The following is a 25,324-nucleotide window of genomic DNA, read 5'->3' as shown; positions in this document are numbered from 1 at the left end:
TCCAGAACTCAGGAGGATAGATCATTTTAAGTATCGTAACTGCTCATCCGCTCTGCTGCTGACTGTACTTATAATGTTGTTGCCGTTAGTCTATTAGATGTTTCCTTGCGGCGGCTGAAGGTCGTAATCCTATACTAATAGCAGCCCACGCTAACAATACCTCGTATTATAGGGCAAACGTGCCTTTAGTTGATTAGACAGACAAGAAAACAATAACCTTACCATAAAAAAAACATTTCTGATACAACTTTTTTTTCGATTATTCCATAAAAATTTAATGAAAATTAAAAAAGTGGCCTGATAGAACTCTTCTTAATATATAAGTTAATGTGTCTACTCCAATAATTATTCGTTATAAACCTGTAGTTTCTTTAAAAACCATTAATAAACATTAATTAGTTTTTGAAGAACATAAAAGTCTATCACGAAATAATTATTGGAGTAGAGTTGACACATTAACTTATATATTAAGAACAGTTATATCAAAACCACATTACCATAAAAATTTCATTTTTAATACAAGCTTTTTTTGCTGACTGTACTTTTTGCTGACTGTACTTGCATTGTCACCCAAACTACATTAGCATACCAAATTCCAAGTCGATGCTATTAACCGTTGAAGGGTTCCGTCCTGCGGAGACGATCCTGGTCGGAATAACAGGATGTCACTACCAGATTATTGTATTGTCACCGCGATTACATAAGTTTCCAAATTTCAAGTCAATCTGATACTGGAAGTTGGTCAAATTTAACTTGAAAGATTTCATTACAGACAGACACAACGGTACCAAATAAAAACTTGTCTTTAGTTAGCTTGTCTTTGCACTATACAATGTGGAATAAATGTATGGGCCCTGGAAGGAAGCTGCCTTCTGAAGTTAGCTTTTTAATTCTTAAACTTGCAAGAAAAATCCTGCAAGTTGCATTACATTGCGGGGCCGTAAAGCCAACGAGTTCGTAGCGGTCAATCGAGCGCCGCAATGTAATGCAACTTGCACGATTTTTCTTGCAAGTCTAAACTCCGCTTTAAGTTAGTTCTTTAGTTAATAGTTAGCTAATTAACAACACTGTATTCAAAGATTTTCTAATATTCGCCTATCTCACCTGGGAATCGAACCAGCGAAAAATTAAAAAATAAATAATAATACATAATTATTACGTACACTACAATATTTAAGATACTTACCCTCCGTAGGGCAAAGCAACGGAACATCCTGTATAAGTTATTTATTGAATCGGGCGTTACTTTGCGGAGGTCCATATCAATGAACTAAAAGAACGAACGGATGAATGAATGATGCTTTGTGCTTATAACTTCTAAATTGCATTTTACCTTTTTATCAATATTCCCAGAACTCAAAACTTCTTGGCCTCAAAATACCTAAATTGCAGAACGCCTAATTTTGTTTTCTTACAAAACCGGAATCTTAATATGGCTGAATATCAAAATACCTTTGTCTCATAATACCTAAACTTCAAAATCACTTTCATGGCAAAACAACATATTCTTAAAACAACCAAAAGTTAAAATACCTATATTTGTATATTGAACAGGTACTATACTAAAAGTCAATAATTACATCAAATTTCTCAAACACCACCCGTGGAAAAAAATTAGGCATTTTTCCCTTTGGGTGTTTTCGGTTTGAGTTGTTTTAATATTTTGTCATTTCTGTCATTCGGTATTTGAATGAATTGTGCATGTGCATTTCAATCTTTAGGTATTTAGAGAACACGACATTTTAAGTCAAAGTCATAATGAATTTCGTTCATTTTAATACAAGAGACAATTTGACATTTTAGGTATTATGAGCCCATGGTATTAGTGAATAAGGTATTATGAAATTTAGTGGTATATGTCTCGCACATAAGAAAGTTATACGAAAAAGCATCGCAACAAACAAGTTGCCAACAACAGGAAATTCAACCCTTCCATTCATATTCTATTAATAAAAGAACTTTATTACAACGTAATGGACTCTATTGTTGTTTGATTGAGACATTATTAACCCCCTTCGGTGGCAGGGGTGGGTTGAGCAAGTCTTAAAGCGAGTCAACCCACGCGTAGTAGGGTTCCGTATTATATAAAATTTTAAGACCAATGAATTTAAAATGTGGGACACTAAAGAAGTGCAAAAACGCGGTTGACACTCGACACAACTAGACACTAAAAGGCAGACAGCTATCTCTCTCGACGAATTGCCATCGCCGTTCAATGAGGGAATGCTACCAGCCAGGGCATAATGGCAATGGCATAGAGGCCTTTTTACAAGCTTTTATTTAGTTTCACCTGTCCCGTTGTCTGTCTGTCTGTAATCAAATCTTGAAAGAAAGAAAGAAAGAAAGAAAATACATTTATTCGGAACAGTGACAGAATAATTACATAAAAGAAAGAGAAAAAAAACAGTGTTACTGTTCACGAAACGGACCCACCTCAGCATAATGCCGGCTCAAGAGCTGGCGCTGGTCTTCCGGTGGGGTGGTGCAAGTTAAATTAGACCAACTTCGAATAATTGAATTGACTTAAGATTTGGTATACTTATTACTTATGTAGATTGCGTGACAATATAATGATCTAGTAGTGACATCCTGGTAGTGCAGCCAGGATCGTCTCCGCAGGACGGAACTCTTCAACGGTTAATAGCATCGACTTGAAATTTGGTATGCAAATGTAGTTTGGGTGACAATGCAAGTACAGTCAGCAAAAAAAGCTTGTATTAAAAGTTTAATTTTTATGGTTAGGTTATTTTCTAATAGAAAGTAACGCCGGGGGGGGGGGGCTACTACGCAGTTCGTATCGTGCCGTCCCTCTCACTATCGTATTAAGTAATATAAACGTCAACGATACGATGGATACGATGTTTTAATTTTGCACTTCTTAGTACAGTCGAGTTCATAACTTGTGAGCTCTATATACTCTATATAGAGTCGTGTTCAGATATTTTTGATCAAATTTTGCTCACAAGTTATGAACTCGACTGTAGGGTAAACCATACAATAATTGGCCTGGCCACGGTACAGTAATTGCCCACTTGAATTAAATCAAAAATGTACAAAGAAAAGTGGCGATAAATCATAACAAATATCGTGCTAAATATAATAATCTAGTCTATTGTTGTTTCATATAAAAATCAAGTGGGCAATTACTGTAACGTGGTCAATTACTGTATGTTTACCCTATAAGGCCAGGAACTCGTTAGAGGTATTTTCATGCTCAAACCTTGTCAATGTTCTTTAAGAGCGTTTATACCTGCTGAGCTGCAATGTTGCCATTTTTTGCTAGTTTTTCTCGATTATTTCATAAAATTGATTAAAATTAAATATGTGGTTTTGATAGAACTGTTCTTAATATATAAGTTAATGTGTCAACTCTACTCCAATAATTATTTCGTGATAGACTTTTATGTTCTTCAAAAACTAATTAATGTTTATTATAATGGTTTTTAAAGAAACTACAGGTTTATAACGAATAATTATTGGAGTAGACACATTAACTTATATATTAAGAAGAGTTCTATCAGGCCACTTTTTTAATTTTTATTAAATTTTATGGAATAATCGAGAAAAACTAACAAAAATGCAACGTTGCCAGCTCAGCAGGTATTCACGCTCTTAACAGAAACTTTTTCAATCTTCATAAAATTAAAGCATGTATGTATGTATGTTAACTTCAAAGGCTCTAACGACTGACCTAATTAGGCATCTCTAATTGATTAGTGTTAAATGAATGAGCAATAATGAGCATGGAACTTTTGTAGATATACAGTTAGGTGGATATTGGCCCGCACGTAATGAAGGAAAGAAGGTATTTGTATTTGTTTCTTTCTCTATCTAAACGGCTGTCTGGGATCGCTTTTAAACGATAAGACCGCACGAACGAATTTTCGCAGACGGAGTCGCCGACAAAAGCTAGTACAGTCACCAGCACCAATATCTGACACAACAAGCTTGCATAAATACCTGATACGACTCTATTTCTGGGGCCGGAAGGACGTGTCAGATATTTTTGCACGCTCCGCTGTAGCAGATATTAATGCTGGTGACTGTACTTATTATAAATGCAAAAATTACTCTGTCTATCTCTTTATACTTAAACTGCTAAACCAATTTAGATGAAATCTGTCATGGAGATAGTTTGAGACCTTGAGAATATCCCGTGGGCGCGCGACAAACATTCCTCGCAGGCGATGTCGCGGCAAAAGCCGTGGTGGCCGAGTGGTTGGACCTATGGCCTCTCAAGCAGAGGATCGTGGGTTCAAACCCCGGCTTGCACCTCTGAATTTCCCGAAATTCATGTGCGGAATTACATTTGAAATTTACCACGAGCTTTACGGTGAAGGAAAACATCGTGAGCAAACCTGCACAAACCTGCGAAGCAATTCAATTGTGTGTGAAGTTCCCAATCCGCACTGGGCCCGCGTGGGAACTACTGCCCAAGCTCTCTCATTCTGAGAGGAGGCCTGTGCCCAGCAGTGGGACGTATATAGGCTGGGATTATGAAGTCGCGGCTCACAGCTAGGTATACATAAGCTATTAGGCCTTAAGGTTGACTCTCAGACGTACAAATTATCAAATAAAACGCGTTTAACTGGGAAAGGTCATTGATCTATCGAAACTAAACACACTATAATGATTATGGTCAAGCCAGAAACGGCGATGACATCATGATCATGAGCGAATTGGAGATCATTAAAATTTTTGGATTCTGTAACATCCGAGTGACAGAATGGAACCTTTTTTTGGGGTTGAGTTGCCTTCAGCGCCGCAGCCATTAAGCCCTTGCTTTTGTTTACTCGTTTTTTAGGGTTCCGTACCCAAAGAGTAAAAACGGAAACCCTATTACTAAGACTTCGCTGTCCGTCTATCCGTCTGTCACCAGGCTGTATCTCATGAACCGTGTTAGCTAGACAGTTGAAATTTTTACAGATTATGTATAACTGAGGCCGCTATAAAAACAAATACTAAAAACAGAATAAAATAAATATTTAAGGGGGGCTCCCATACAACAAACGTGATTTTTTTGCAGTTTTTGGCTAATGTCTAATGAATGTTGTATAGATGGTACGGAACCCGTCGTGCATAGGCGTATATAGAGGGGGGGCGGGTGGTCCGTGCCCATCCCAGTATGGTCTAGTGCCACCCCAGGGTGTTGGGCTACCGATTCTAAATTCTATAATACTGATATCTTCACACAAAAATACAGGCCAGGACCCCCTGAAAAATAACCCTAGATACGCCAATGCCTTCGTGCGCGAGTCCGACTCGCACTTGGACATTGCTTATTTAGGTTTTGGTTATTGCGTTTATGGCACTTTGCTTATTTAGGTTTTGGTCACTTGCATTTATGGCACATTACTTACTTAGGTTTTGGTCACTTGCGTTTATGGCACATTGCTTATTTAGGTTTTGGTCACTTGCATTTATGGCACATTACTTATTTAGGTTTTGGTCACCTGCGTTTATGTCACATTGCTTATTTAGGTTTTGGTCACTTGCATTTATGGCACATTACTTACTTAGGTTTTGGTCACTTGCGTTTATGGCACATTGCTTATTTAGGTTTTGGTCACTTGCATTTATGGCACATTACTTACTTAGGTTTTGGTCACCTGCGTTTATGGTACATTGCTTATTTATAATTTGGTCATTGCGTTTATGGCACATTGCTTATTTAGGTTTTGGTCATCTGCGTTTATGGCACATTGCTTATTTAGGTTTTGGTCACCTGCGTTTATGGCACATTGCTTATTATAATTTGGTCATCTGCGTTTATGGCACATTGCTTATTTAGGTTTGGTCACATGCGTTTATGGTACATTGCATATTTATAATTGGTCATCTGCGTTTATGGCACATTGCTTATTTAGGTTTCGGTCACTTGCGTTTATGGCACATTGCTTATTTATATTTTGGTCACCTGCGTTTATGGCACATTGCTTATTTATATTTTGGTCACCTGCGTTTATGGCACATTGCTTATTTAGGTTTTGGTCACTTTCGTTTATGGCACATTGCTTATTTAGGTTTTGGTCATCTGCGCTTATGGCACATTGCTTATTTAGGTTTTGGTCATCTGCGTTTATGGCACATTGCTTATAAAGCTATGGATATGTTCGTTTTTAGTATTATCCATACTAATTAATATTATAAATGTGAAAGTGTGTGTGTTTGTATGTTTGTCTTGTCCGTCTTTCATGTCGAAACGGAGCGACAGATTGACGTGATTTTTGGCGTAGAGATGGTTCATGGGCCAGAGTGTGACATAGGCTATTTTTTATTTTTCCCGAGGGAACAGCGCGCGATTACCGAATTAAAGCTAGTAAGTACGTAATTTGTTGTTGGTGAAACAACGCGACGCGAGTATTGACTTGAGCGTTTATTGGCCTCTTGCGTTCTTTGGTCGTATGCGTCGGAGGGTTTAGGAGCTGTTTAGTATACTATTAAACGGCTACTGTAATGTGGTCGAAACGTCGAGGTAAATATTACTAGTGTGTTTAGCGTGATAAGTCCTATTTGTGGTATGTTGAATAAAAAGATATTTGTTGTGTTCAGTTGGGTCAGACCATTAATGATAAGAATCATAATGACCTCCGAAACTCCTAACTAATGAGTAAGACAAGTCTTTATCTACACCCATATAGTAAACCCTTCATTATGCGTTCAAAACCATAGATAATGACCAGTATTACGACATTCCTCTCCCCCCTTCCCCCCTCGAAATCGATATCGTAATGAATATTACCGCCCAGAACCGGTGGCGCAGCTTCGTCTTCGGGCGCGGGAACTCGTGGGGCTCAATGGTTCTTGAACGCATGATAGAGGATTTAATATATGGATGTAGATAAAGTAACATATGCAACTGTATGTAATTAGGCGTTAAAACACTCGTGTTTTAATGACCCTTATTAAGTAACAGTTGCATAAACTACTATTCCTAAACTATACTTTATCTCGCTTGTTTTAGCAAGAAACACCTCTGCAAAGTATAACTACCTATTAATGTTATTGTTAAGACTGAAGTTATTATTATTATCTTATGTTTAAGGCACTGACATGTTTACTGTATTGGTGATTTCTCTTATTATAATATCTTCTATATATAAATTTACTGCATGACTGAATATATCTACAAGACATTTGTGTTTGTATGCCCTTGGGTGTAGCATTGTGATACAAGTCAATGATCACCATACTACTCATACCATCTCTATAATCTATGTTTGACAATAACTTGTTGTTGTGCATTTGTATTTATTAAATCAGGCATGACTTTGCAGAGCTCCAAATTAATGAACTATAAACAATTACATACTTCGCTCACCCGCAACCTTATGATAGCTACGTCCATGCAACAAATGTGTGTTCATGCAGTTCCTCCACCTCCACACTGTAAGAACACACATCACAAAAACCCAACTATTTCCACCACCTTTTGCTGACACGTTTCGAACTCAACCCGAGTTCATCCTCAGAGCAACACAGCCATTGATGACCGAATGGCCAAGTGGTTAGAGAACCTGACTACGAAGCTTGAGGTCCCGGGTTTGATTCCCGGCCGGGGCAGACATTTTTATAATTATAACACGAATGTTTGTTCTCAGGTCTTGGATGTATATGTATTTAAAAGGATAGGTCAATTGGTGTCAGGTGTCCCATGATATTTATTTATTTAAACACATACCCATTTGCTGCATAGAGTATAAAGCAGGGTTTCTCAAACTTATTACTCCACATACCCCTGTTAAAGTTTCTAGACGACAGCAAACCCCCCCCAAAGAAAGTAATAAAATTGACTGTTGGAGAAACTAAGTTTATTTTTATTTCAAACATCATCATAATATAGTGTATATTATTTATTTCAATAAAGGGTAACAAATATAGGTAAGAATCATCTTGCCAATGAAAATACAAACTGAAACAAACAACAACAAATAACAAACAAATAAGTAACAAATTTGGAGTTAAAAAATACAAAAAGACTGCAAAAACCAATCTTAATCATCTTGCCAGTCTTGCAGCCACCATCACGTAAACCTTGTCGCGAACCACCATTGAATAGCGAACCCCTAGGGGTTTGCATACCCCAGTTTGAGAAACCCTGGTATAGAGCATAGACAGAGCTATCATAAGGAAGTGGGTGACCAAAGTAATTGTTAATAATTCATTGTATTTATTTGTGTGAAATACCATTTTAATGGAACTTTTAGTAACTTATGTCACTATTGGTGAATCATGACTTCTTCCTTTTGATGTTTAACCAGCTGCTATTTATATTCATAAAGTTTAATTGGAAACTATAAAGCACTAGGCATACAATCCTAAATAACACCTGAATTTTCCAAAAAAAATATTATTACCCACAACCATGTTAAAGAGGTTTCCTAAAATAGTCAATTGTCTTCTAAATTATTTTAATAACAGCATGTTGTTATCCACTAGATCTCAAGTAAAACATATGTGTTTATAAACATTTTGAAACAGGCACAACACAAGTACCAAACACGTATTCTACGAGGTATACAAACAGAGCGTGACCATTATTTGGCGATGTTATGAGTGGCCCGTAGTAACTTATATTATACAGTTAGATAAGTAAGCGCGTATGAACGAAATCCGGTCAACTTATATTACACAACAGCAAACCCATTTAGAATCGAAAGCAGACAAACTGCTTGGAAAAAACCGCGTCACTACTCATCACGGAATACTTGAAGGCATTAGAACATCATTATAACTACTACTTCGACTCAATTTCCATCTAAACACATAAAAAAACCATGTCCTATTTATTTTAAAAGAGAAATAATGACAATATTATAAAGGTACTCACAGTGTATAAAGGTGTTGATGTTAAATGTGTCCTAATTTGTTTCCTTATGGTGTTACTTCATTACTTTTGCGTTAGTTTTCAGCTTATAATTAATTTAAACGGACTGCGAAATGACGGCCCTTTCGTTCAATAAAAACTTGACGTTTTTTTGACAGATCGCATGACGGTATGGTAGTAGCGGTATTGCCATGATCAGTTTTTTCAATACCACTTCGACGTACTCGTAGAACTTTTAATTCATCTGATTTTTGCACAAGAGCATTCTATATTATTGCAATTAATTAAAAAAAATCAAGGTACTTGAAGAGGCTGTTACGTTTATATGAAAATAATTTTATATTAACTAAGTCACACTTAGTTAATTTTTAAGGTGGGTACTTACAATATCCCATTACCATTATTTATTAAACTTAGCAACATTGTAAAACGTTCCATCACACGCTTGTAAAGTAATTTATAATTCATAACTTTAATTTTCAATACCAATATTTTTTCTATAAATAACGAGTATAAAAATAGACTACGTTAACTAAATACAATTTTTAAATTCTTTACATTTTAATTACCAAAACATCACCCTCTCGCGCAGTAAAGAAAAGAGTAATCATAGCATTGCATGACGTGACGTGAAATGAAACTCGGTCTTATTTACATTTTTCACTTTTCATTAGAGTTTGACAAAATAAGGAAATTCTTGTGCAAGATAGAGAATGGCAAGCAGTCCAACTAAGATGCAGATTCTAACGATCTACAAAACCTTATTAAGAGAGTCTCAAAACTTCACCAACTACAATTTCCGGTATGCCCCAATTCATATTTCATTTTTTTAAATTACATAACCTAATTTTCATGAATTCTTTTTTTTTGGAACATTTTGACTTCGTCTGTTAAAAATAACAATCCAATCAGAAAGATAATACCAAAAAGTTCTCGAAATATTTCATAAATTGGTCTACTTATACCTTGTTCATAAACATGTGAAATTTAGTCGTCATAATGACTTTTTTTTCTGTAGGTCTTACGCACTCCGCAGAATCAGAGATGCCTTTAAAGAAAACAAGACACTGTCAGATCCAAAGCAAATCAAGAAAGAGTATTTATATGCTAAAGAAAATCTTCCCATAATCAGACGTCAAGTAAGTATATTATTTTTTTTTATTTTTTTACATAAAATTAATCAGTATTTTTTACCCTTATCTTACCTAATAAAAAGTAAAAAAAAAGCAAAGAATGAACACCATACAGCCAAGTCTTCAATTTCCTGCTTTTAGTTACTTTTGGCTCAGTTGAAAAAAATCACCTGGTTTCTGGCCAAATTGAAAAAAAAAATCTTACCTAAATATAAGTTCACTCACAGACACTGTTTAAAGGTCAAATTCAAATTGTAAAATTCACAAACTTGGCAAATGATATTGACATGATACATGACATTATAAAAGAACACTTTTAATCTTCTTTTGCCAATATGCGACAATTAAAAACACTACTTACAGACTTTAAAAAAATATCATAATTTGTATACTTTTTTTATTATGAGAGGGAGGCAAACAAGCTAGCGGGTCATCTGATGAGAAATGATCACCACTGCCCATAAGTACCAACAATGCATGTTGCAGATGTTTATGGGCGGTGGTGATCTCTTACCATCAGGAGACCCACTTGCTCGTTTGCCACCCAGTCGAATAATAAAATAAAAATACTTTTACACTGTTTTATTGTGCATACTTAATTATCCTTTAAAGAGAAATTAGTTTCAATTCACCTGCATAAAGTTCAAGGTAACAGGCATTGTAAATAATAGTATATAAAACTTTGAAAAATTGAACTTTAAACATGATTTGTAGTTTTTGGTACAATAATAATGCAGCTTTTTGCTTGACTTGGCGGGGCCACTGCCGTGCCTCCTGATTAAGCCCTTTATTCGGAAATGAGTTTTACATTTACATAAAAAAAGTTTTTTTTTTCATAAATATCTCAAAAAGACTGCCCATTGGCATATACCTCCTTGTTCTTAGTAAACCAGCCTCAAAAGAAGGAGTTTCTGAATTGTATTATTTTTTGTTTGTTACCTTAGAACTGTGTCTTTTATGAACTAATCTGTACATTTTTGGATAAATACCTAATAGAGGATGAATTTTGGTTTTAAAATCAATCAGTTTATTAAATTGTTTCTAATCTATTTATTCCTTGTCTTTCAGGTGGCCGTCGGTGACATGTATCAGACAGAAAAGCTTGTGATAGAAAATATGCGGTAAAACCTAGTAATTCATAAACCAGTGTAATGTAAAGTAAATTAAGTACCTTTAATAACCGGTCAGACACATGTATACTTTGCTGCTGTCAGGTGTCATTGGCAGTAATGGTTGCTAACCTAAAGCAACCAGTTGCCATTAAACAAAAAGTTGAAGTTGAAGTATTTACTGACAGGTAGCTTAGAACCAGAGACTAGGAGCAAATCTCCAGTTTTATTAAATAAATTCAAGTCTAATTAAAATAAAATTATTCAGAACATACTGTTGGGTCATTCACTTTATAGTGTACTAGCTTTTGTCCGCGGCTTCGCCCGCGTGGAATTCCGTTATCGCGCGCTGTCCCCTCTGGAACTGTGCATTTTCCAGGGATAAAAAGTAGCCTATGTCACTCTCTGGCCCATAAACTATCTCTATGCCAAAAATCACGTCGATCCGTCGCTCCGTTTCGACGTGAAAGACGGACAAACTTACACACAAACACTTTCGCATTTATAATATTAGTATGGTGGATGTTAGAAAAATATGCAATGCCTCGCGTACTTTATAAAGGACTAATTAACGCTAATAATAACGGCTGAATGGGCATGTATCGGAATATTGAAATATCTATGGTTAATATATCAACGGTCAAAATATCGAACCTAACTTAACCTACTTTCTATATTTTGACGGTCGACTTTTTAACTTTAGATATAATCATTTCCGATATCAGATACGTCCCCGGTCGAATGTACTTGTGAACCACGTCTAAGGCGCAAGTAAAAAAGTCTGTTAAAAAAGCTAGGCCCCAAGAGTTTATGTAACATATACCATGCTTAGGAGATGAGCTATGAAGAAACAACTTTTAGTGGGTTTGTACCTCAGAAAATCATACTCTTAATAAGTAACTCAGATGTTACCATGGCTACAAGATACAGTAAAAGTTGATTGACCCTGTTACCTCTTTTTTTTTATCCTGTTAAATGAAATGAATGAAAATTTTGCTTGACCTATAAACAATACTTTGCTCACCCGTGACCTTATGACAGCTGTCTATGCAACAAATGTATGTTCAAGCAGTACCTCCACTTCCACGCTGTCAGAACATACACACACTAACCCAACTCACCACCACCACTGCTGACACGTTTCGAACACAACCAGAGTTCAAGCTGTTGTAGTTGATGTTTATAGTTTAATGATAGTGACCTACGCAAAGTAACGCCTGATTCAATTAATTATTTAGTTACATACGTAAATTGCAAGTTAAGAAAAGCTTGTGGTTGTGAAACAGCTTTTAGCTTGTTCATCATCATCCCAGCCTATACACGTCCCACTGCTGGGCACAGGCCTCCTCTCAGAACAAGAGGGCTTGGGCCGTAGTTCCCACGCGGGCCCAGTGCGGATTGGGAACTTCACACGCACCATTGAATTGCTTCGCAGGTTTGTGCAGGTTTCCTCACGATGTTTTCCTTCACCGCAAAGCTCGTGGTAAATTTCAAATGTAATTCCGCACATGAATTTCGAAAAATTCAGAGGTGCGAGCCGGGGTTTGAACCCACGACCCTCTGCTTGAGAGGCGATAGGTCAAACCATTAGGCCACCACGGCTGTCATTGTAGTTAGCTTGTTGTTGTAGTTTTATGTTGTTGTTGTAACATTTTATAAATCCGTGTTTCTAGGCTATTGTTTTAAAAACATATTGTATGTTACTGTTTTTGTATTTAATACTAAAGGACACTGTATTCACTGCATTTCATAGTAAGTTATGTTTGAATTAAGTCTGTTTGTAAATGTAAATAATGAAGAATAAAGGCATTTAAATAGTTATATATATTTTTATCTGCAAAAACCTAGGCATAACCATACTTCCCCGCAGCTATTCTTAACCCCCGCCATAAAAAGAGGGGTGTTAGCCAATCTCTCTGTCTGTCTGTGGCGTCGTAGCTCTCAAACGGATGGACCGATTTAGATGCGTTTTTTAACGTGAAAACAAGTTTACTTGACACGGTTCTTAGCTATGTTGTATAAAAATCGGTTCAGCCGTTTTTGAGACACTTATTTAACTTTGTAATGACATGGTCGACGTTTTCAACTTTTCTTAGATAGAGGGTGAAAAAAAAAACTACAGTAGCTACTATTTAAATAAACTTTATTACTTACAATTCAATAAATAGCATAGATTTTACTAACTCAAACAGTATCTGTGGCTTTGTAAGCGATGTAAGTTTATTATGAAAAAATAAGTAGATACTCATTTTGTTAATGGTACAGTCAACGTCATAAATAAGTGACCATTTCTGTACCTTGTCGCTTTCAGTCTTTATACAAATTCGTATGGCTTTTCAAACATGACGTTAAAGTGACAAGGTACAAAAGTGATCACTTATTTATGACGTTGACTGTACTCGATTATTTTGTCATCAGAGCTCTAATACATGCACAAAGTTTCATAATAATCAGACCATTAGAGAAGGGTTAAAATGGAGTTGATTTTTTTTACGCTGTTAGTTAAAAGTCATGATAATTTTTGGCCCTGTTACAGCACTCGTTAATTAGTTCCTATTATTTTATGTCTCTTTCTATTCGAACAATACAAACAGAGACGACATTACGTAAAACATGCGAGATAATAGGCACTTAAAGCCGAGTTTAGACTTGCAAGAAAAATTGTGCAAGTTGCATTACATTGCGCGCTCGATTGACCACTACAAACTCGTTGGCTTTACGGCCTCGCAATGTAATGCAACTTGCACGATTTTTCTTGCAAGTCTAAACTCGGCTTAAGAGTGGTGAAGCAGGGGCGACTATTGACAAGATTTCATTTTTATAACACCTGTAAATTACTACAGGAATCGAAAGAGTTTTGCCTCCTGAACATGGGAAAATATTTATTATAATTGATTTCTCCATATTTAAAAAAATACAAAAAAATTAAAAAATATGGCTGAATTTGCCAACACTACGACGGAATAGATATGTTTCCGTTGCCTTTTTCATCAGAAAAAGGAGTTGTTATAATTTTGACAACGTCTCTATGCAACGTCTACGTCAGATTTACGTGATCTTTTTTTTAAAAGACTAGACAAAAGTAATGGATCTATTGTGTCGTAGTTTTGGAGTTATGCCCTTTTAGAATAAGCACATATTAAAAAAAAAAACGTACATTAATATTATTAATTAGTACAGGAATCATCATCATCATCATTATAGTTGTAGCGAAATTTTAAAAATATCAGCGTTTTTCTCTTTCCAAACAGAATAAAGACAGCGAATCAAATTATAGTCTTAGAAATATGAAATCTTGTCAATTTTGAAAATCGAAGTTTGTATCTACCGTCTTGATCATACTGTAAGCGTGAGCGGAACGGCACGATACAAAATTTGAATTTTGAACCTCTTAATAAAAGGCCAGTCACCTTATTGTCTAATGCATTCACAATCAATTCCACCATTTCTTTCTCCCGTACGGTGTAGGATAAGGCTGCGGCTCCACCGAGGCGGAGACGAGACGTGTAGAGATCGACCAATCATATTAGTTGAATCCAAATCACCACTCCGCCTCATTATCATCAGATAGCTGCGCTGGTAGTTTTAAAAAATACATACATACATACATATCATGGGAAAATGACGTGTAAAAGTGCCCATTGCAGCCTATTTACTGAATAAATCATTTGAATTTAGATGTGTATGGATTGGTCGATACCTACACGTCTCGCCTCCGCTAAGCGCGTCTCGTCTCCGCCTCAGTGGAGCCGCAGCTTTAGGATAGAAAGAGATAGGGAATGCGAGCGCCAGGGCGTTAGACAATTCGTGCACAGGTCGCGTGTTCAAAATGGAAGGTTCTTAAATTAATCTAATATTTGATCAAATAAGCTAGGTACATTTTCCTGGTTGTAGCGAAGCTGCTTTGCCTCATACGCCTCTTTTTTCTGATTTCGCTTACAAACGTAGAGTTTAAAATGACAATGCCATTTATCAAAAAAATACTTAATATAAATTATTGCACTTAGCCATTCTAATATCTACTTCACTTAATGACAGCAACACTACAGTATTAGAAAACAGCTCAGTTACTAATAGGTATTTTAATTTAAAAGTGACTGAAGAAGCCAGCTCACGCATATTTTAACTAAAAAAGTGAGTGAAACTAGCTCAGTCATGCATATTTTAATTTTGAAAGTGACTGAAACTAGCTCAGTCATGCATATTTTAATTTTGAAAGTGACTGAAACTAGCTCAGTCATGCATATTTTAATTTTGAAAGTGACTGAAACTAGCTCAGTCATGCATATTTTAATTTTAAAAAGTGACTGAAACTAGCTCAGTCACGCATATTTTAATTTAAAAGTGACTGAAACTAGCTCAGTCATGCATATTTTAGTTTTGAAAGTGACTGAAACTAGCTCAGTCATGCATATTTTAATTTTAAAAGTGACTGAAACTAGCTCAGTCATGCATATTTTAATTTTAAAAGTGACTGAAACTAGCTCAGTCATGCATATTTTAATTTTGAAAGTGACTGAAACTAGCTCAGTCACGCATATTTTAATTATAATAATTCAAGCCAAAATGTTACTTGAAATGCATATCTAAGCTGACAATCTTGAATACTGTGGTATTGGTATCATACAGGTCTCTGACTAGCTCAGACATTGGGAAACGAAACTAGTTTTAAAGGTAAGTTAGCTGGTGACATTATTTGATTGATTTGATACACTTCATCTACTCGGTTCTTGTACTATGAAAAATGTATAGGTATCTTATTTTTTACATCTTAGAGCTGGTTCACACTAGCGTTTTTCCGCCGGGAAACCGCCAGCGAAAACGCTAGTGTGAATAAGCTAAGCTAGAAACACACTGACGTCGGAGCCGGAGCTTCGCGGCGCGGAGGCGGTGCCAGTTGTAATATTCGAGCTAACGTGAAAGAGCTTATTTCTAAACGCTGTTCACGCTGTTCTAAAGAAGTTAAGGTGACTCTTTTTAAAGCTACTGCACAAACTTTTACACGAGCAGCCTGTGGGTGAAATACACACAAGCAGTACAGCGCGCTGCGCGTACAGTATAACAACGCGTTCAGGATGCTGATGGGGCTGCCGCGTCCTGCAGTGCGTCGGGGATGTTCGCGGAGACTCGAGTAGATTGTTTTACATACTACTGCTTGTTCAGGATGCTGATGAGGCTGCCGCGATTCTGCAGTGCGTCGGGGACTCGGGGATGTTCGCGGAGGCTCGAGTAGATTGCTTTTACACTACGATGCGTAAACGATGTGCATCCCTGGTGCGCAGAGTTCGTGCCAGTACCAACAGCATCCTGAGCGTGGTGGCGAATAGGTTGGACTGTCCGTACATGAATCGCTGTTGTCAGCTTCATGTGCGAGGCGCTGTCTAATGGAGTACCAATTACATACCATTACGTACATAATAGTATTATGTTTTAATTTAATTTAATTTGTTAAACTCGTTAACCTAACCTAACCTTATGGCATGTTAAATTAAATACTAACAATTTGATCCAAGTTGGTCGAAATAAATCTATTATTATTATTTCCCGCGCGGTATTCTATGTGCCCTCTTTCATGGTAGCTCGAATATTACAACCGGTACCGCCTCCGCGCCGCGCCGCCCCGCCACCGCTCTCTGTGTGTCTCAAGCTTTAATTCTTGCTTGTAGATAGACAGCCAATACCGTCTTTTCCATTGCGATCAAATAAGAATGAGGGTTTCGTTACAGGCGATATATCCCTAGATGGCGCCGGTGTCGAGAAGTCCATTTGACGTTCCAGTCTTGCTGCGATTGGCTCATTTATTGAACCATTCACAAACGTGACGCAAACGTCAAAGTTGTCAAATGAACCTTACGATTCTAGCGCCAGTGAGGGTTTTCACAGAGGCGAAATGTCGCTAGATGGCGTTAGTATCGTGAAGTCTGTTTGACGTTTGACGTTTGCTTGCGATTGGCTCATTTAGTTATTTAACCAATCACGAGCAAACGTCAAACGACTCTCACGATACTAACGCCATCTAGCGATATTTCGCCTCTGTCAAAACCCTCATTAGTCTGTGTCAAAATACCCTCATTACGAGATCTTTACTAGCTACCTCACACATCTTTAGGGCCATAACCTAACACAGATAAGTGAGGGAATGCCTCACAGCTTCCTTAAAACATTCTTAAGAAGCTCGTCGTTTTCGATACGTTCTTCTATACTATTTAGATTATTAACTAAAATAACAGCCGAATCGTATTTAGCGAGCCACGCAGCGGCAGAGTGAATCAGAAATCTGAAAAAAATAATACACGATGACTACCTATATTGACCACTACCTAAGTTAGGGTGAAGCCAGACGAGCACAATTTTTGGGACTCGCGAGTCACGGTAATATCGTTTGCGTAATTTTATTTTAATACAATCTGTCTGTACAACTCATTTTGAGTCACCGTGTGGCAGAAACTGGACTTTTGTATAAAACCGAATGCAGCATAATGAGGGCTATCGCGTACGAATTCGCCTCTAGAGGCGCTAGTGTAGCGTGAGGTCTCCGAAATGTCACATGTCATAGTTTTTCGGTGAGCTACGCGGGTTTAGTTATAATTAGAATAATTTTGTGAATATTTTGCATTACCTGAAATTAATTATGGCAATTATGCGTTACGGGGCAATGAATGTCTGTGTTTTGAGACCTTCGATCATCAAAGTTTGAGACGGTTTTGTCTTTCGGAAACTTCTGTCCTCCCTTTTTTTACGAACAATAAACGGGACTACGCAACACTGTGGTTGCTCGATATTTTTATGGTACGGTTTTAAGGTGTATTAAATTTTTGTAATGATATTCTGATTTATAATAAACAGTTTTTTTTTTAAATATGATTTTAATCTAAACTTTGTTTTCACGCCTGTAATAACAGACTTTGAAAGCCACACTTAAAAACCTCACGCAACAGTGGCGTCATCTAGAAGGACAAAAAAACAATAGCCCTCATTAACGCAACCGAAAATACGTGACTCAAAAAAATCGCTCGTCTGGCTTCAACCTAAAATCTGTTTGCTGAACTAACGAATAAAAAAATGTGGGGCCATACATATTTTAATATTTTGTTAGTTAAAGAAGTCAGAAACAATGCAAAGAAAAAAAAACATCAGACTTGCTCGTCAGTAATGTTATTTAGGGAGTGCCGAGATCTTGCACCAATTTTGCAAGATTAATCTCCGGCGTCGGGCTTCTAACAGACTCTCGTTAGTAATCCCCTTCTTACGCCCCTTAATGCACAATGTACTATTGACCCAAAGATATTTTGACTTTGACTTTGAAATGGTTAGATATATTGCCAAATTACCTGACTAGTCACTTGTTGACCCCACTATCTTCCAGAGACACAACATTCCTATCAATCTCTATGGAGCTTATCTTGTTAAACCGTTTCTTCTCATCCTTATGGTGTTTCTTGTGCCCACGTTTCGACTTCTTCTTCTTGTGCGTGTGCTTCTTGTGTTTGGGGTCGGTGTCATCCAGGTCCATGGGTACGCGAGGGTTGGAATTGCGTCTGGCGTCTGTGTTTACTGGTGCCATGTAGGTCGCTGCCGGTTCCTGGAATTCAAAGATAAAAATCATGGGAACAGTTCACACCAATTACCTAGTCCCAAAGCAAAGCAGACGACGACAACTCAACCCGACTGAGTGTTAAGGTCCTACCCAGATCTCGGTTACAAATCGGGCCGAGATCTCGCTCTCGGTCTCGGCCCAAAACAGCCAAGTTTCTCGGCCGCGACCGAGACTCCGCGGCGGCACTCAATTTAAATATTGGCGCACGATTTACCGCGGTTACACTAGCTTTCCTTGGGATTTTGATTGGTCGCCTCGCCCGGGCTCGTGCGTCTGGTACCTACTTGCAACTTACTGACTCCCGCTAACAAGAGTAACAAGCGAAACGCTAATACTTTTGAGTAGGCATTCCTCGCCATATAAAATATTACGCCCTACAGCCAACAAATTACCTTATTTTTTGTGTCTCGGTCTCGGTCTCGGCCGAGATTAAAAAGCAGTCTCGGTCGAACCTTACTGAGTGTCTTGCCGTTTCTTCTCAGTCGGGACTAACGTAGACTCTCCGAAACGATGTAGCATAAAAATTCCGATTGCTTGCATAACTCTCATGCCGTAAATGCTGATGCTGTAAAAGCCATTCGAGGCTAACTGCATCACAGCCAAATCCAACCCGGAACATCAAGCTTTGTAGTCAGGTTCACTAAACTACTATTTTTTTATATACCTAAGAAGGGGCAGACGAACATGCGGGTCAGCTGATGGGAAGCAATCACTGCCGCCCATGGACACCTTCCAACACGAGGGGTATTACAGGTGTGTTTGAGGGACTCATAGGCTCGTTTTTAAAGATCCTTAAGCTACCAGACGATCAGATGGCCTAGTGGTTAGAGAACCTGACTACGAAGCTTGAGGTTTATTAAGCTGTACTGCTCCGGAAACACTGTCCCAAGAAGCTGGTTACATATTTTAGACGGCTATTTTATACTATAAGGCTATCCCTACGTTACAGGTGACCTAGACTAAAATATCAACTCAGTTGACCCAAAACAGTACGTATAAACGCTCCTCAGTGAATCATCCTGCCGGTGGAGAAAATCAATTCTTCTGTAGCCTCTTTAACGTACCTTAGGCCCTCCAGCCCTTCTGACCACGTTGTTGCTGGCGTCACTAAAGTACCCGTTCAAGTTGGTGTCCTCGATGAAGACAGGAGGCTCCGTGGTGCTGTCCACGGGGTGCAGGTACTTGCTGCCGCGATTGTGGAACCTGCTAACAAAGCAAAAGTCATTTTTTTTAACTATATAGGAAGCTACCCTACCCTTAGGCTGCGTTTCGACCGCAAGACCGGAAGATGTGCGATGTTTTTCATGAAGCAATAGAAATGCTTCATTTCCTCACTCCGCTCAGCTGTTTCCACTAGAGCTGTGGCTGTTCTATTGGTTCATGAAAAACACATTCCTCACAACACATGCTGACACATCTCTGGTGGAAACGCAGCCTTAAGCCTAATTGTAAATAGAAAGATATAGATTTTGCATGCCGAAAGATAGTCTAGCAAACCTATGTTTTTGAAAGACATCCATATCCAGCGATACTCCACATTTTGAGTTTAGACAAAAAACTATCCTCACTTTACTTAGGTATAGGTTGTATCCCAAAAATAGTTATTTATGCAACAGTATCGTAATAGGGGTCCTTAAAACACGAGTGTGGTTTTATGAAACGAGGCGTAGCCGAGTTTCATAATAGGGTCACTCTCGTGTTTTAAGGCCTAATTACGTACAGTTGCATCCAATATTGTTATCTAGATCCATATATTAAATCCTGTATCATGTGTTCCGCGAGCCATTGAGAATGACCTGCATTAACTCAACTAGGTAGGTATGTCTGGTCTGCCATGGGTCTGCCCCACGAGCTGCGCCCGCGACGACATGCTGCTGCTCGTGCGCACAGATATCTGTATCGTAATGACCATTACGATACAGCCGTGTTCATAATAGAATCCAATATCGTAATGCTGGTCATTATCTATGGTTTTTGAACGCATAATGGAGGATTTACTATATGGGTATAGATAAAAAATATTATTCTTAATTTTATAATAAGTACCACTTTATCGACGTGGTTGTATATAATAGATAAGTACTCTAGCTTCTAGCTTTCTAGCACTAGATATTTAGAACCAACCGTGAGACTCACTCATATTAAATGATATTGTACCGGATAACTAACGTCTTAAATGAGTTGTGTTGCTCCCAGGAAGAAGGGCTATGAATTAGCCCGAAACATGTCGAGCCAAACTCGATTTAAGACGTGAGTTATCCGTTACAATATCATTTAATACTAGAAACTAGACTTCTACAGACGGATGTGACGAAACTATACCTACTAAGGGTTCCCGAATGAATTTTAAAACGCCCTTGTATGTGATACCTAGCACAAGAGATATACCTCTGCAGGCGGATGTTATACCTATAACTACGGAACCCTAATATCCAGAATCTTCACCTAGTTACTGAATGGCCCTTACCTTTGACCGCCATACGCGATTATGATTGCGTGTGGTGGATGGTACGTCGTGGTCTCTCTGTAAAACAATGTTGGCTACAGAACGATAAGAAAGAGTAGGCAATACTTTTTAATTTTTTCCTAATAAAATTTTCGATCACTAGCCAATGAAAATGTGCAAGTAACCCAGGTAATGAGAGAAATCTTTGAACCCTGGAAATCTGACAGGCTCGAGAACATACTCCGAAGCCCCCCGGGAGATCCCGGGTTCGATCCCAGTCGAGGCAGATGTTTGTTTGAAAATATGTAGGTAGGCAGTTTGTTTCCGAATAATTGGGTGTATGTATAATATGCATTTAAGCAGTATCTAATCTATGTATGTATTGAAGAATATGTATCCGTTATTTCGCACCGATAACACAAGCTTTGCTTACTTTGGTACTAGGTCAATTGGTGTCCAGTGATAATTAAGTATTTTATTTATCTAACTTTGGGGTTACAAGACTGAAGACAAGAATCCAAGAAATGGTGCAGGGTTTATAGCACACTTAAGTCGCTGACTTTAGTATGGTATGGTTTGGTTTAATGGTAAAACTAACGGCAAAGAGCAGGCCAGATTCTCGTAATGTAGCCCAAAAAATCAATTGGAATATAGTTTTTTGGATATGTAGTTGGATGGGACACGGTGGACAGACCTCATCAAATCTGTGACGCACTCTAATATAAACGATTGCTCCCACTCTGCCAGACATCGGGCTACTTGGCGACGCGTCGCGACAGCAGCAGTGGCACAGGAATCGATCGACCAAAGCATGACCACGACCACTCTGTCAAGAGTGAACGACTCAGAAGAGGAGTTGGATGGGAACTGAGAGATGTTGAATGTATAACGTTTGCCATCAGTGCGATTGGATGTCTTATTTTCTATGCGGCGCCGCGGGGAGTGCTACCGAAATATGAAAAAAAACTTCCGATAAGATCTAAACTAGTCGGACAATTCTGGATTATAATCATGAGTTGAACCGTTTAGTTTAGTAATTTCATCTTATTTTCGTTTGAGTAACAGCTGCCTCCTGTGATTTTCTCGAAGCAAAATAGACCATGTTACGTATTATTATTTGAAAGACAAAAATGATGGCGGTGACCCTTTCTGCACAAAACAAATAGGAAGAAAACGATTGAAGGCTTTTGCCTATACCAAAAATTTGGAGAAATGGAAGAAAGAAGAAAAGTATATACGGGAAACAATGAAATATCAAACGAAATGATGTCAAGAATGCGACAGATACAAACATTGTTCAATGACTACTCTTTATATCGATCTGTAGGTATGTTTTTTGCACTTAACAGTTTCAAATTAGTCTAGATCCCCTAGATATGGCTAATAGCGTAAACGCTATCCAACACTCTCGCATTAAACATAAGCCTTGGTATCGCGTGAACTTTTACAAGCTATTTTGTAATAAATCTGGAATAATAGGGTAGTTGGGTGAGAATGGCTGGTCTTTGTTATTATCTCCCGTTATTAAATGCGTCCGATATTCTGACGCGTCACGGCAGACGCCAGGCAAATATTAAAATAAGAGTGGTTTCGAACTACCTCCTTTTCGAACGCAATCCGCATCGCACGCAGCGAGCTATATATCACAGTGGTCCACTTGCCGTTCGCGCGTGGCAACCTCGCGAGTGAGACGATCTGGGTACGCTACGGAGTTGATGTAGTGAGCGCATGCCCATACAAATCCATGTAAAGAGTACCAATCGCTCGCGGCGAGGCGGTGCGGGTCGGGTGCCGCGTGGTTCTAATGAGCTGTGACCATTATTTTATTTTTTGTCTAGCGTCCGCCGTGACGCGTCGGAATAGTACACAGTAACTGCTGGGCTACTCCGAAACACGAAACTCGAAGTTCGTGTCGTGCGGTCCCTCTGACACTTACACTGTTTGATACGAGAGCGAGAGGGACCGCACGACACCACTTCGAGTTACGAGTTCGTAAGTAGCCTTGCTGTACCCTAGCACAGAATATATATAATAGTACTGGCATACAGAATGGACCGCTCCGCCCCCACCTGATTCGAGTTACCCCACCCCTCAAGCGCAGATTGTAGGAAAACCGGAGGAAAGCAGTCGGGCGCGCAACGCAATGTATGTCGGCCGCACCGTCGCACGGCACTAAGTTCGGGAGCAATAACTTTGCGAAATGGTGATATACTGTGCATTGTATGGGTGTTTGTCAACAGCCAAAGATAAGAAAAGGAGTTTTTTTTTGATTTCCGGAAGGACGAAAAAGGTAGGTAAGGTACCTAACCAACTTTAATTAGCAACATGTACAAATGTAGTAACTGGGGAAAAAAACCAATACCTAGGTTTAAAAGTTTGTACCTATAATGTATAAATAAGACGTCTTATATTAGCCGGTAGGTATTTGTAAAAAATGATTTATTAATTATTTCCTATCAATAGAACAATATCTTATCTACAATCACTATACTAATTATATAACAAATTGTCTTTACAAAATAAACTAGGTATACACTCATTCACTTGTTTTTAAACACTTAACACGTTCGCGCGTACGCCCAAAATTTTCGGTCAATGCGATATCGCACAACTTTTTCCATACAATGAGACGTCACGTCATTACAAGTTGAGCTTTCACTGTATACAGAAATAATTAAGCGTTACGGCGCATGCGGAATTAATCGTCACCGTTTATAGACGTTCTACCGTACAACTGATATGTAAATTATACATATTCTTAACAACGTCATATCACGACAATATTATCGAATCGTCAAATGACGTTGTGTCACATAGTGACGTAACATAATACTACAATAACGTAGCAACGTCATATTACGGCAACATGATCGAAACGTCAATTGACGTAGTGTCACAATGCGATGTAACGTTATACTAAAAGAATAAAGCAACGTCATATTACGGCAACAAGACCGAACCGTTAAATGACGTTGTGTCACAAAATCATGCTACATTATAAAATAAGAATATATCAACGTCACATTACGGCAGCCATATCATACTGGCAAATGGCTTTTTCTTGTTTTAGATGGATAAAAAACTGCAAGCTCGTAATAAATGCTTCTATGCATGTCTTCGAGGAAGTTCAATCATCTCGAGAAAACATTACATGCCCCTATATATTGATGACGGTAGTTTGGATCAGGTACAGACTACAGCCCAGGAGGGAGAAGAAGGTTCCAGCGCAAGCAGCGTTAGTAACGTCTCCGTAGGTGCACCAATCACAGCAACGTCTTTCCAGCAAGTCGGCCACAAACTATATACCAAAGCAGCGAAGTCTCTGACTCGGCTAGTGTTATAGATCAGACTGTATATGCATCTTCCAGTTCGGACAGTATTTTTGACAATCGTTTGGCACTAAAGCCTAACAAGTATCAAAATAAACAATAGTCCAAGAAGCCAAGGCCAAGACATGACGTACTCGGGAAGTGTGATGATGATACACTAACTATATCGGTATCATCTGAGATTTTAGATAGTCTTATATAGGAATTGACTTTACCTCAGAGATTATCTCACTACCACAAGACCCGGCTGAACTACAACCAGACATAAGTTATAGATTTGGAAAAAGCTCTTACACAATAACTTTGCTACCTGAACAGGAATCAAACTGAAAATACCCTAACAGCGTCATTTTTACTCCTTGAACAAGAACCAAGCTCGGAAATTATTGATGATAGTGAGGTTTCACATCCAACACCGCCATATCCTGGAAATAAAGAGTAACCAACCAACTCTCTAATTTTTATCATCGGGAGATCATCCTAGACATCTTCTTTTACTAGATACTGCAGCATCATGCTCTCAGCAACCGGTAATGAATGGTAACGAACTGATACTACGAGATGTATGTTGTAGTTGTAGCTTAGCCAATTTATCTTATATTTCATTTATGAAATACAAGATAAATTGAGCTCGGTCCTTCCCCGGTGCTTGTGCCTGTGGAGATCCTTGATCTGTTTCCATCATTTCAGGGTACGGTGTTGATACTGGGAGAACTGTCGTTACCGGTTGTTAGAGGCATGATGCTGCAGTATCTAGTAAAAGAAATGGCTAGGGTGATCTCCGATGATAAAAATAGAGAGCTGGTTACCTTCTTTATTTCCAGAATATGGTGGGTGGTGTTTGATGTGAAAACTTCACTACCAATCAATAATTTCAGAACTG

At 38.2% G+C, this 25,324-nt stretch overlaps 4 protein-coding genes and 1 long non-coding RNA gene across 6 annotated transcripts in view; 3 read left to right on the top strand and 2 right to left on the bottom strand.

Annotated features, from left to right (window-relative positions):
- LOC141443208 (protein FAM91A1-like) overlaps positions 1–6,603 on the top strand; it is an 11,666-nt gene extending 5,063 nt beyond the window's left edge. The window contains exon 4 of the mRNA XM_074108419.1: positions 6,553–6,603. Within this exon, the coding sequence (XP_073964520.1) occupies positions 6,553–6,603 (51 nt within the window). The remainder of the gene's footprint in view (positions 1–6,552) is intronic.
- Positions 1–8,974, bottom strand: part of LOC141443370 (uncharacterized) — a 64,015-nt gene extending 55,041 nt beyond the window's left edge. For both annotated transcript variants that reach the window (XM_074108608.1, XM_074108610.1), the window contains exon 1: positions 8,831–8,974. The gene's annotated coding sequence lies outside the window, so the exon portion shown is untranslated. The remainder of the gene's footprint in view (positions 1–8,830) is intronic.
- The window catches only part of LOC141443371 (uncharacterized), a 282,390-nt gene that overhangs the window by 36,997 nt on the left and 220,069 nt on the right, over positions 1–25,324 (top strand). The gene's annotated exons all lie outside the window — the stretch shown is intronic.
- LOC141443277 (LYR motif-containing protein 4-like) lies at positions 9,449–12,890 on the top strand. Its single transcript, XM_074108487.1, has 3 exons — positions 9,449–9,629; positions 9,846–9,966; positions 11,029–12,890. The coding sequence occupies exons 1-3, from the start codon at positions 9,541–9,543 to the stop codon at positions 11,083–11,085; spliced, it is 267 nt and encodes an 88-aa protein (XP_073964588.1). The 5' UTR covers positions 9,449–9,540; the 3' UTR covers positions 11,086–12,890.
- Positions 16,494–25,324, bottom strand: part of LOC141443273 (uncharacterized) — a gene marked incomplete in the record, with an annotated part of 33,563 nt that continues 24,732 nt past the window's right edge. Inside the window, 2 exon segments of the mRNA XM_074108483.1 lie at positions 16,494–17,346; positions 18,401–18,650. Of these exon segments, the coding sequence (XP_073964584.1) occupies positions 18,409–18,650 (242 nt within the window).

The sequence above is a fragment of the Choristoneura fumiferana genome, chromosome 27 (genome assembly GCF_025370935.1).
Source record: "Choristoneura fumiferana chromosome 27, NRCan_CFum_1, whole genome shotgun sequence".
In the NCBI taxonomy this organism is placed as follows: Eukaryota; Metazoa; Arthropoda; class Insecta; order Lepidoptera; family Tortricidae; genus Choristoneura; species Choristoneura fumiferana.
The sequence above is the reverse complement of the archived record's forward strand: the minus strand, read 5'-3'. Positions and strand labels throughout refer to the sequence as shown.